This window comes from Triturus cristatus, chromosome 2_1, assembly GCF_964204655.1.
Source record: "Triturus cristatus chromosome 2_1, aTriCri1.1, whole genome shotgun sequence".
Classification (NCBI taxonomy): domain Eukaryota; kingdom Metazoa; phylum Chordata; class Amphibia; order Caudata; family Salamandridae; genus Triturus; species Triturus cristatus.
In genome coordinates this window covers 895636080-895648234 of record NC_140581.1, presented here as the reverse complement: position 1 = coordinate 895648234, position 12155 = coordinate 895636080, and the positions used below count along the sequence as shown (strand labels likewise).

At 43.6% G+C, this 12155-nt stretch overlaps 1 protein-coding gene across 1 annotated transcript in view; it reads right to left on the bottom strand.

Moving 5' to 3' along the window:
* The window catches only part of PCSK5 (proprotein convertase subtilisin/kexin type 5), a 1432234-nt gene that overhangs the window by 456471 nt on the left and 963608 nt on the right, over positions 1 to 12155 (bottom strand). The window contains exons 17-19 of the mRNA XM_085633086.1: positions 8499 to 8583; positions 5944 to 6047; positions 3176 to 3305 (exon numbers count right to left, since the gene is read on the bottom strand). Coding sequence (XP_085489212.1) covers positions 3176 to 3305; positions 5944 to 6047; positions 8499 to 8583 — 319 coding nt within the window. The remainder of the gene's footprint in view (positions 1 to 3175; positions 3306 to 5943; positions 6048 to 8498; positions 8584 to 12155) is intronic.

Here is a 12155-nt window from a genome sequence, read left to right as displayed (position 1 = left end):
CTTCAGAACAAATGTTGGTTTTAACAGTGTTTTCTTAAAATAATTCCAGTGTCTTTACTTTAGGCACATTTCTACTGCTAAATGGAGGGAAGAAACTATACAAGATTATTCCTAATCCCATTTTTTTAAAAGAAATACAGGGACATCAGACAGTGTAGCTATAGGTTTTCTCATGTTATTCTTCTGTCTGACTATTGAAACATGCCTTCATGTAGGTTCTATTTTAAAGCATGCAGTTAGGGCACGTAGCACTTAACCATTTTGATAAATGTTGTCAAACTATGTACGTCTCGCAATTTAATTATTTGGAAAACGAAACTTGTCCATCCTGTAGACTTCATGATTTACTGTGAAGGCACATGGCACTTTATATTATTTTAATTGGTGGGTTACCTGCAAGTTTAACTTTTTGATAACATCTAGTGTGTTTTAAACTGAATGAAATATCGATTGTGATTTGTTGTTACTTTTATGGATGGAAAAACCTTCCGAATAAAGTGATTTGATTTGAACTGAAGACTCTTAAAATGCATTCCGTGGGGCTGCACTCCCTTACATGTAACTTGATTTTGTGTTGTGTAAACTTATTTATGAACACTAGCGGCCGTTGTCACGAAATATTGGTAATTTACTCCAATATAAGTGTATACGGGCATACATAGTTTCATATGCGCAAATGAGTTGCAAGATGCAAATTCATGCATGCGGAAATAGAACGCAAAAATACATTTCCACTTTAAAACAATCTTTCTTTTTATTCCAACCAATTTTGATAGCCCTTACTATTCCTTCTCACCCTTGAAAATAACTTACAGCTGGCATTTAAAATAGTATATTTGCATACCTGTCAACTTGAAGAACAATCTCAGTGTGAGGAGAGGGCGGGGCCTTGAAGGGGGCAGGGCCTTGAGCCCACCAGTACCTAGAAGACAGTTCTGAACCTCATCCAGACCCCCAAGCCTCCTCCCCCCCAAAAAAAGCTTGCTGAGGCTGGTGCCCAGTGCTTAATTTGAGCAGGTGCTTTGGAAAGCACGTGATTTTCCACAAAATGACAGTATGTTGAGCCACGCCGAGACTCGATCCCGGTTTCCTAGCTCCAAAATCGGCAGCTTTAGCCATTAGGCCAAGTCCTCCCCAGATTAATAAGTGCCAGGGCTCTAGTCAGGAGGCAGTTTGCACCAGCACATTTCTCATGTTGGCGCTGCCTCCTGAGGAGAGCCCGGCACTTTTTATTTTACAAATTAATCACTGCTGGTGTCGATGTCCTGGGGTATTTTCACACCCTTTAATGAACGTCAGCAGTTCAAAGCCTCAGAAAATGAGCAGTAAATCCACTATACAGTGGTTTTCAGTTTGTTTTCCCTGCAACCATGTGATATCGGCTCCTCAAAGGGAGACATTGTGATAGGAGCAGATATTGTGTTTCACAGGGTGGCACCATGTTGGTTGGCAGGTATGCATTTGTGTCAACCTAACTATTTTGAATACATGGAAAATCACACGTTTGTGGACAGCCGCTCACTTAGGAAGATTTTCCCGCACTAAACATCTAACATTGCTCACAAGTATTCAGGGTCGGCTTAGCAGTGGTGGCGCCCTGTGCGACAATGTTTGTTGGTGCCCCCCCAAAGACCACCGCTGCCACAGATTCCCTCACTACCACCATTTAACAGTGCCCCTCAAGTCTCCGTAACCAATCTCTCAGATTCATTTAGTTTTATAGCGGCATTCATACCAGTGTGAGGCGTCAGAGCGCTTTACATCATAGACACATTTAACAATCACACGTGTAAATCAGTGTATAAGAAAGGTTACATAAGACAAAGGATTACAAAATGTAGGAAACACATGTCATCCATATTGGTAGGCAGTATAGTTTAAGAGTCGTTGGATGGGGAAAAGTACAAATTCCGATTTTAAAACATAACACTAATTGTCAGGGGTTCACGTTAAAATTAATAATTAATTTCTACCCTAATGAACCCTTTTTGCAAGATTAGGTTAAGGAAAGACAGTGCAACAAACATCTAGGTTTATATAATATACACCTTGCAGTTTGCATGCAGCTCTTTGATGACAGTTAATAGCTCATAGTTCTATATTAGGTTTTTAACTTCTAAACTGCAAGTAACAAAAAGATCTCTCTGACAAAAGCAGTAACCCATTGACCTATTAACATTATATGCACTTTGGGATCTGCATGGCACACATTCTTAGCAGCAGGCATATTAACCCTCTGAGCTACCTTACCAGGAGTCAAACTTCCACTAGACAAAACTCCGTCTCTCTTCTCTAGGAAGTACATTAATCACTGGAGTTATCTCAACATTTTTATTGATCTCTATATGTTGCTGGAGGCAATGAACGTGGCAGAAGGTGGTTTTCAAGCCATAATATATTTGCAAACAGGGCGCCCCCGACCCACGTCAACGCCCGGTGCGGTGGCACCGTTCGCACCTCCCTAGAGCCGGCCCTGCAAGTATTACACCATGGATATGTGCAAAAAATCCCTTTATGGGTGTGAATATGCGTTTTTGCTAACACCAAAAGAGGGCTTACATGTACAAATTACTTGCACGCCTATCTAAGGTAAACAAATACCTTTGTGATTTTGGCACCAACATAAATCTGCAAAGAACCTATACATTTATGTTCAGGATGACACGTTTGCAAAAAAAAGTATATGGTTTGAGCGATATGGTGCCATGTTCAGGCAGGGCAGCGAAAACTCCGAGGGAGGCCGTCCGGATTTATAGAAAAAAGAATCTGATCTGCGAAAAAAATCCCCATTATATTTTGCATCCTAATGCACTTTTCTTTGCTCGGACTATAATAGGCACATGCAAAAGGTTGCAGAAATCTTATTTAATTTACAGAGAACTTAAACAAAAGAACAAATAACCCGTTAATATTGTTCCTGACAACATCTTGTGCATAGTTCAAATGCAATTATTTACAGGCACATGAAATAATAACGTCAGCTGTTTTGTACGAGCTTCAGACACTTTTGTAGGGCCTCAGCATTAAAACAGCATGATCACGCAGCTTGTTTTGAACAGTATGTGCCCATAATTATACTGTGCCTAATTATCCTCAGAACTGTAAACAGAGCACTTGATGTAGGAACGGCGCATGCCATCTTCAATTCTATATTTACAGGCACGAGACAGCTTACTTTTTGCAGGTTTTGTAGCCATTTTCTAGGGACTGGTCAAAATGATATCCAGTGCTGCATGTCTGAACGCATCTGCCGTCTTCCATTAAGTACACGTCTGTGCAGTTTATACATGCATCAGCTCCAGCTCCTTAAAAGCAACAGAAACAGATGTTATTAGCATACAGCGCTACTGCTGAGCACATGTCTAGAATAGATGCAAATTCCACTTTTAGCTGTAGGAACCAAAGCTTTGCTTTTAGAAAACACTAAAAGTTTAGTCAAATATTCTTTACTCCTCGAATCAGGTGGTGCAGAAGGACAGCAACAAATTGCCTCCATTTTAACATATAGCATTTACGGGACCGCCAGTCACCAAGTGCATTGCTCTGCAGGGTTTTAATGTATGAATAATACCGCTCTTCAACGGATTCAGCAAGATCTCTGCGGTAGAGTAGTTCAGTCCTACGGCACCCAACATTATCGCCAGGGGCAGATCCTCCGTAATGGTGGAGGAGTATTGCTCCACTTGTCAGAGTCAGTCACAGAAAAATAAAACGATAATGAAACCATATAATTGTATTTTTCTATGACTGGCTATGGCATGCGTGTAGGGCGCAGCAGGGCCAGGCCATGACATACAGGCGGTGGGCACTTAGAAGTACACATGTAAGTTTGGCTGAGGTTCTAGGCCGGCCAAACAGACATGCGCACTTCTGTTTCTCCAACTCAGCAGTGTTCACAGCCGGGTTGAAGAAAAGCCGCAGGCCACAAGGTAGTGTCTGAGCAGCAGAGCAGGCGCTCAGACCAATCCTTGCACTGTTCTCAGAGAGCAGGGTCTGGATTGGCTGGGCAGCCTCTGCCTTCTAACAGACTGCTGGGAGAGCACCGAGGCAGAATTCAGCATCGGAGGCAGCAGTGAAAGGTAAGGTTAAAAACATTATTATTTATCTTGTCTTTCCCCGTCCCGCTCCCTGTCCGTCTGCCTCCCTCCCACCCCCATCTTCATGTTGCGGTGGATGCCACTGATTATCGGTGCAGGACAATTACAATCTGTGGACGACTAAGCACCTGCACCAGCACAACAACATGATGGCGCTCTCTAGAGATACACCCAAGTCAAATGTGTGCATACCACGGCTCACTCTGGTTTGACCAGGACCAAAAAAGCAGGCAGTTAGAATTAAGGATGGGGTCTCAGAACACCTTCTAAAGTTTTGCACATTTTTTGGTCCCCTCAATTACTGCCTCACGTTAGATCATTCATTCCACAGAGGCTCAGCCCAATACAACTATCATAGTTCCTTTTTCGCTGGAGTACAGGCTACAATGACACCACTCCAAGGAAGGAAGGGTTACACATGCCGGTTGACAGGACACGCTGACTGAGAATCTCTGCCAATGTGAAGTGCCTGCCCTTTCTACCATTGGTCATGCATAGAGTCACGTGCTATTTAATAGAGTTCCAATCTGTGATTGAAATCACAGTGGAGAGATTCAGTGCAACAGATTTTCACATATATGGGTTTTGACCACTGCTTAATAGTTAGGTATGCTTGCACTTTGACTTACAGAAAGTGTGAACCATAGTCCACATAGTTACTTCGCGTGAAATCCAAGCAGCTTACAAGAACACATTAATTGAGTACTTTGAGCATCTGAGTGGTATGATCGATGTGCTAGTTGAAGCTGAATCTATGCGCAGTATCTAACCTTTCATCTAAGATAGCAGCACATCCAGGCAGTTGATAAGCTTCATGTAAAGATTTCATTTCATCTATTTTACTAGAATTTGGTTAATATCTTCCCTTGACATTGTAAATCTCTGAATCGCCTTAGTGAGTAAAGCAAATGGGGGACAAAATTCAGAACACCTTCCCTCGAAATAATTGTGTGGCGCAGTGGAAGGGTTAAATAAGTTACTTGCCTATAACTGAAAACCTCCAGGACTGGGATCACTTATAGATTCACATGTTATTTAATATTTGTCCATGCCAGTCTGGCAATGACATAACATACTCTAAGTCCTACAAGAGCACTACTAGCCACAGCCAGAGCACGCTCGACAGCAGACGCAACCGTTAGTTCTGTACAATGTCCAGGATGAAATCCCATCTGATCTGGGTGTAGAAGTTGGTTAACTTCAAGAAACTCAGATCTGATGGAAGGCAGAATTTTCCAGAAACTGAGCCAAATATGGAATCTGAGCAATAGTTAGGAAGGTTTTGTGGATGAAGGGAGGACTTCTTTAGCATGAGAGTGACTCCGGACATTTTCAAAGATTCAAGTACTAGGCCAGAAGAAAGGGAAGCATTGGTAATTACACTTGGCCAGCTGGAATCCAACAGCAAGTTTATTTTTTGTAGCTTAGGAGGCAGGGGTTCCAAGATGAAGCAGCAGATTTGATAGAGCGAACTAAAGTGGCAAAATCCTCTTCCAAAATGAGAGCGAAAGAGTCTAACAGGCCTCTGGAAGAGATGGGGGGAGGGGGGAAATAGACGTCAGGGAAAGGGCTGCCTTTCCCTCTTCATGAGACCGATATGCCGGTGACTGCTAATCAAATAACATCAGATTACGTAGGCCCATAAACAGTTCTATTGAACTTAGTATGTCAAAGGCATTTGAAAAACAGTAATATTGGTTATCATCAAGACTGATGGGTGTGCACTAGACAGCTATCAATTCTACCCTGGCCCTGAACCCAGCCCTAGTGACCAAGTAACATTCTGAACACAGTGTTGCAATCGGGGAGAGATCTACCAGCAAGTCCAATTAATAAGCTACTGTACCTGCACACGTAGCACAAGATGGATGGCAAGGCTCACAGTCTTTCCTGTTTCCGCCGTAGAATGTCCCATCTTCACAGCTGACTACACATTTGGCTCCCTGTAAACTGGTTTAAAAAGATCAGTCATGATTCTTCAAAAGAACTAGGATACGAATCGAATAGTGTATACAATTCACCCAAATATATTTCAGCAAAGATATATGTTTAGCGACTGCAGAGCTAGAGAAGGCGAGACTAGTGTATGATCTGCTAACGTTGACAGAAGGCAATGCATCTCAGTAATGGACAGGTCGATGGCTCAGACCCGACAGCGTAAGGCACATTCACCAACATATCTGTGGCAGTCCATTTGCTAATGCAGAAACTTAGAGTTTAGCTTAAAAACCCAAAAGTTCCATCGACAAATCAGAAGTTGAGAAGCTTTCTGAACCTGAAGGCCACCAAGGCAGAAAACCCAGCAAAGACGCAGGTCTACTTTTTTGCAAGCTGTAATATGTTTAGTGTTAATAGAAGAAATATCAGTGCTCTAAAAGCTGGAATCGGGGTGACCACTAGGAAAGTGGTGAACACCCATAACCTGACTGCTTAAAAGATTTAAACATTAACAATGGCTTTCACACACAGTAATAAAACTTAAGCCATCATCAATCATGTGGACAGCAATTTATCTTCAGGACTTTTAACCAAGGGCATTCCACCTAGTCATGACACTGCCTCGGCTTGCCGAGTAATATCAGAAACACGTCTATAATTGTGTAACACCCAACAATCAACCCCTGGCTAAATCAATCTGCCATTCTGGCTGGTTACATTTTTTTTAAAAGTGTTTCTGAAATGTATTTAATAGTTTCTGTAGCATTTTAAACACAAATGCTGCACATAATAACAGTTGGGGGCATTAGCTGGTTCAGCTTGTAGACAAAGCAGAAGGTGGGTAATTGAGGTGTGGACATGAGCACCACAGTATTCAAAGCTTGAAACATACATACATGATCACACTCGAGACTCTATGGAGATGCTGGTTTCATGATCTGCCAAGTAGGCCAGGCTGGAAGGATTCTTGTTTTGCAAGTTTTTCTTTTTTTTAGAGCAATCCTAAAAGAGTGTGGGATGAGAATAACCCTGAATTGTATAAGGAAAGGCATCCCAGCGAAGAGGGCTAATTCTGTGGGTTGATCAAAATGTGATTGGGCCTCTGAGGATTTGGGTACTGTGAGCAGGTAATGAACGATTAGCATGTTTCAGAGACCTTGTTGGGGAATGACTATGGATGGTTACAGAGAGACTGGGGAATGGGAAGACCATGGATTATTTTGTAGATCTGTTTAAGCATCAAGGATAGGGCTCTGCTGCAGGCTGAGACTCAGTAATTTGTATGCAGTGGACAAACTGGGTACATAGTGTGGGAGGAAGAGTACACAGGTGGCAAAGTTAAATTATGTGGTCAATGGAGAGGAGGCTACTTAGCAAGACAGAAGAGCAAGCTGTTGCTGTAGTCTAATTTACTCATGATGAATGTATTAGTGATAAGAAATGAACAATGAAGCACAATTCATTTCTATTGAACAGCTGATACACCAGTGCAGCTCTGATTGTAGTGGAGATGACTAGTCTAGAACAGTGGTTATTAACCGGGTGTCTGCGGAACCCTGGGGATCTGGGACACCCACTCAGGAGGTCCGCAGCTATTTAGAGAATTAAATATTAGCAGATTAATAATGTATATGTACATAAAAAAAGCGAAATGTAAAATTGAAAAATTTCGAACGCTCTGTAAATGTAAAAGAATTTGAAATTGGAGGATGAAAATTATGTTGGTATTCTTAGCTTTAATTTGCGGGAGCAGAGCAAGTACAGCAAACTGAATCTAGTATTGACGATTAGTGGCCTCCATTGAAGCACTGATATGTGGTGACAAAAACAGAGCAGTGGTTCACTATGGGTAATAAATCATGTAAACAAGAGAAAGCCTGGTATGTATAAATGTTTTACCAGACAATTGAATAATCCACCAAGGCAAATATAGAAGTAGGCAGAAAAATAGATTTTAAACTGTAATTAATTTATTCATTGCATATTTTATATTACAGAATAATTGAAGCATATGAATCAGATAGTGTAAAACAAGATCCAGGGCTCAAATGTAGGTGAAATAGCGTGCAGTGACAAGTGTGTGATAAAAAAACATGAATCAACTAACAAAAACAGAACATATGACTCCTTAGGTTATTTTTATATAGTCAAAAGGGAGTCAGTATGTTTATGGTTGACGGCGTTTCAACCTCTATAGATGTGAGATCATCATCAGGACAAGGTGTGCGAGTACGTAGGCACGAGAGTAGTGTCACGGAGGTCTGGCTAGGATGCAGGATTTCCTGCTGCTGCCTACTTATTATATTTGCCAAGTAAACACTCTTGCTATATAGAGCTAGAGTGCACGTGCAAAACTCTGTAATATATTACATCAATCTGATTCTGTAACTATATGCAGGGATTTGTCCACACGCTGAGGTGTCAAATAGTGTTTAATGGGTGGAGCAATTAAAAACTCCTTACCTCAGGCCGTGTCTACATTCAGTGCAGGTCTGAGCTGCTGTGCACGTCTTGCAATTCTCGAGGCATTTGCGACAAAGGTTCTTACCTTTCAAAGAAAAGAGCGTTGGGTCAATAATAGTCTTGCAATAAATTGACACTTTTCCATACTCAACACAGGAGCTACGAGAGGGGGCAGCTTCAAAATACATATCTTAGGATTTGTTCACAATCAACAAAGACCCCTAACCTTTAACTAAAATTACTATGTTGCATACAATGTTTGTAAAACTATAATTTTTATTTAACAAAGTTTAAAATTTAACACCCTACAAATTACCTCCCTCAAAACAAGAACTTAAGACCTCATATACATAGGATCGGGTTCCAATGATGTTGCTGTTTTTGTACAGCACTGCAATAAAGCTCCCTCCTATTTTTAGTTTGTGGTAGAGGTCATAGCCTTCATAGTAGAAATACTTCAATATTAATGAGGCAAAATTCCTGAATGTTATTCTTTCTAAATGGCTGCACACTCAGTGGTAGAGGCCTGCGAGAGACTGCATACCTTCCTTACTGCATTTGAACAAAACCAACTTTGCAGTTATTGCCCTTGAAGGGGGCAGAGCCTGCAATGAAAATTATCAAGATACAAAAGGACATCGGAGGGAGCATGCAGCAGTCCCCTCGACTGCCGTCTGAGCTCCCCGATACCCACATTCACATAATGGAAGCTGTGCCTCATGACAGCTTTCATTTTGGGATATCACCCTCTTTTTATAGACACAGTATCCCTTTTGATGGTTTATAAACACAGTAACTATCGTTTAAATTTTTTTATTTTTTTTAACAGTTTGCAAGTAACTGAACTCAGAGCTACAGTTGACTGGGAAAGGTGCTGCCCAAGACTATTGAAACCATCATTGAAACAGGGGGGCAGGTGTAGAATAATGTCCAGCTCAATGAGGAGAAGACTGCATGGACCAGATGACATCCCTTGCACTGGTGACTGAGCATATTTGCTTTAGGGACCAAGTAATGTGAGGTGCCATTTGCATTGACACAGCACACTAGGACAATTAATTTTTGTGCAAATGTGAGCTTGGCACTTTCATCAGCAGAAATATTGCTTTGCTCTGGCCACTCAGTACACATAGATGGGAAAAGTGCCTCGTCGCTGGTGTTAAGTTGAGCAATATGGAATCTGGCTCCATTTTATTATTGAACGTATATTAGGGACTCCTGCCTGTGGCTATTGCTATGGCAGGAACGATAGTGATCGTGGAAAGACAGCTTAAAGGAGTATGACTTGTATGCCATAATAATTCGATTATAAAAAGCATACATTTCCAGAATATAGGTCTGGACAGTATAATCAGTCATATTGTAATCAGGTATCAGTAATTAAATACTGAGACAGTGACAAAATAATGACGTCCACGAGTTTAAAAATAGTTAGTTACTAATTTGCCTAAAGTATAAGGAAAATCACATTCTAATGACATAAAAGAGAATACATACTGGATGCATTAAATAATAAATTGAGCAACTAATAAGCAATTGGGTAGATTGTCACTCTGTTTGTTCTAAAGCGCTGGTCTCAGTTTTCCCTTCTAGATGGTAGGAGAATCTGATCCATCAAGGGTAATGTCAATGTCAAATATTCTTATAAAGCGCACAAATCACCAAAAGGTCTCAAGGCGCTATCCGAGAAAGGGGGGGCTGGAAGAATGAACCTGGCATGTAAGATTCACACAGTGATTTAGGATGGTTTCTGGATCACACCTCATTGCTAGCTCTTGGACTCCAAGACTAATCGTGATGGTAGGTTGCAGTGGCTGGATGGAACGATTAACAAGGTGTGACATGATGAATCTTTGATTTAGAGGTTGTTCACAGAAGCACTGAGAGCGCTTATCTGGATTACGGGCAGTGCTTGCGATTGGATCCCTTGCTTGAGATGCTCAAAGAAAAGTATTGGTGGGAAATAGAAAAGAAAAGGTTCATAGTTTCTAAGAATGCATTTATAGAGGAGGAGCCAAGATGGCCGACGGGTCGGACGCCTGAGCTCCCGGCTCCGTGGACCGTCTGGCTTCTTTTGTTAATCCTGATTAATTCTCCTGACCTGCGCCAATCAACCGCCGCGGATTACCGGCACTGAAGTGACTGGCGTTCTCCTGACACCTTTGTCGGCGGGTTTGGTGGCTGACTCGGTGTCTACTACGACCTCCGGCGCTCCCACGGGTCCCTGCGTAGATGGCCGCCGCTGGACGCCGAGGGATGTGGACGGGGTGCTGAGCTGGAATACTGCGGGTGATCGCGGGGGAGGAAATGCTGGCCGTGCGACTGGTGTCAGACCCTTATGTCCGGGTCGGACTCCCCCGAGCGCCGGCAGTGGTGTGGACGACGTCGGAGCCCCCTAATGCTAGCTCTCCTCCGCCACCCTGAAGACAAGCGAGCGGACTCCATTTTGTAGCGTCTTCCTGCGGTGAACGGCTGGTTCTCGCGGTGGCCGTGGGGCGCTCTCGCCCGGTGCAGCTCCCGAGTGGAGCACGACGCTTTCCCGGTGCCTACATCCTCGGATCATAGTCCTTTTTGTCCCGTCACTAATTGCCCGCAGTGGAGATGACAATGGCGTCTGCTCTTCTTGCTGAGACGCTGGCTGACCCTGGACTCGTAGTGTCTGCGCGCCCATGTGCCCCGGAGCTGATTGCCGCATCGGAGGAACAGCGGGATAGTGCGGACCGATGCTTGGTACAGAGGGACCCGACATGTGGGGATGTATTGGCCGCCCTTGTGGCGTTAAAAGTGGCAATGCAGAGTACTTGCCGGGCGCTGACCCGGAGAATCGATGAGGCACTGGTTGCAACGGGACGTTCCCGGCTGGAGGATCCCCCGCCGCCCCTGTTTTCTCCTGGAGGTGAAACAATGTCGCAGAGTGGGGGGCCGGTGGTGCGGAGTCCTCCTGGCTACAATGTAACGTGTCAACCCATCGACACGGATACAGTTGCAGGGACACCCTTCACTTTGAACGTTGTGACTCTGCCTACGAACTACCTGCTGAGACCTAGCCTTTCGCTTCCCTTGCCAGATGTTACCCTGAAAGCACCTATCGCTCGAGCCTCTGTGGCATGTTACTGCTGCGTTTGGGACCCTGTGGTGCGATACGTCTTCATTGTCCCCTTTCCTCGAGGGCGGCCATCTTGTCTCTTTGTCCTGGCTGAAGGTGACTCGCAGCAATGGACGGGCCTGAATCATATTTGCCGGTCCGGACAGGGGTGATGGCATGCCGGTTGTCGCTTTGGTTGGATCGGCATACGGGGCCCTGGACTGATACACGTTTTGTAATTGTGGATGAGTAGTCTTTAATGACCAGTTTTTGTTACATGTCGCTGTGATTTCGCCTCCTGTTTCCTTCTTCTGCCGGGGGGAGGACTTGTGAAGTGCTGAAGTGCTGGGTGTTAATGAATCGGGACCACCGGGTTTACGTGGGTCTTTTGATACTGTACTGTACATGGCGCAGGATGTATGAGCGGCGCGGGAGTCCGGGAGTTCGGCAGTGTGGTGGGCTCCTCCCCGCTTTATGGTCTTTTTTCCTTTCTTCTTTCCTTAATTCTATATTTCGGGTTCCTATGGGGCGACAGACACGTAGCTAGGGGGGGGGTAGGCCATAGCCTCGGC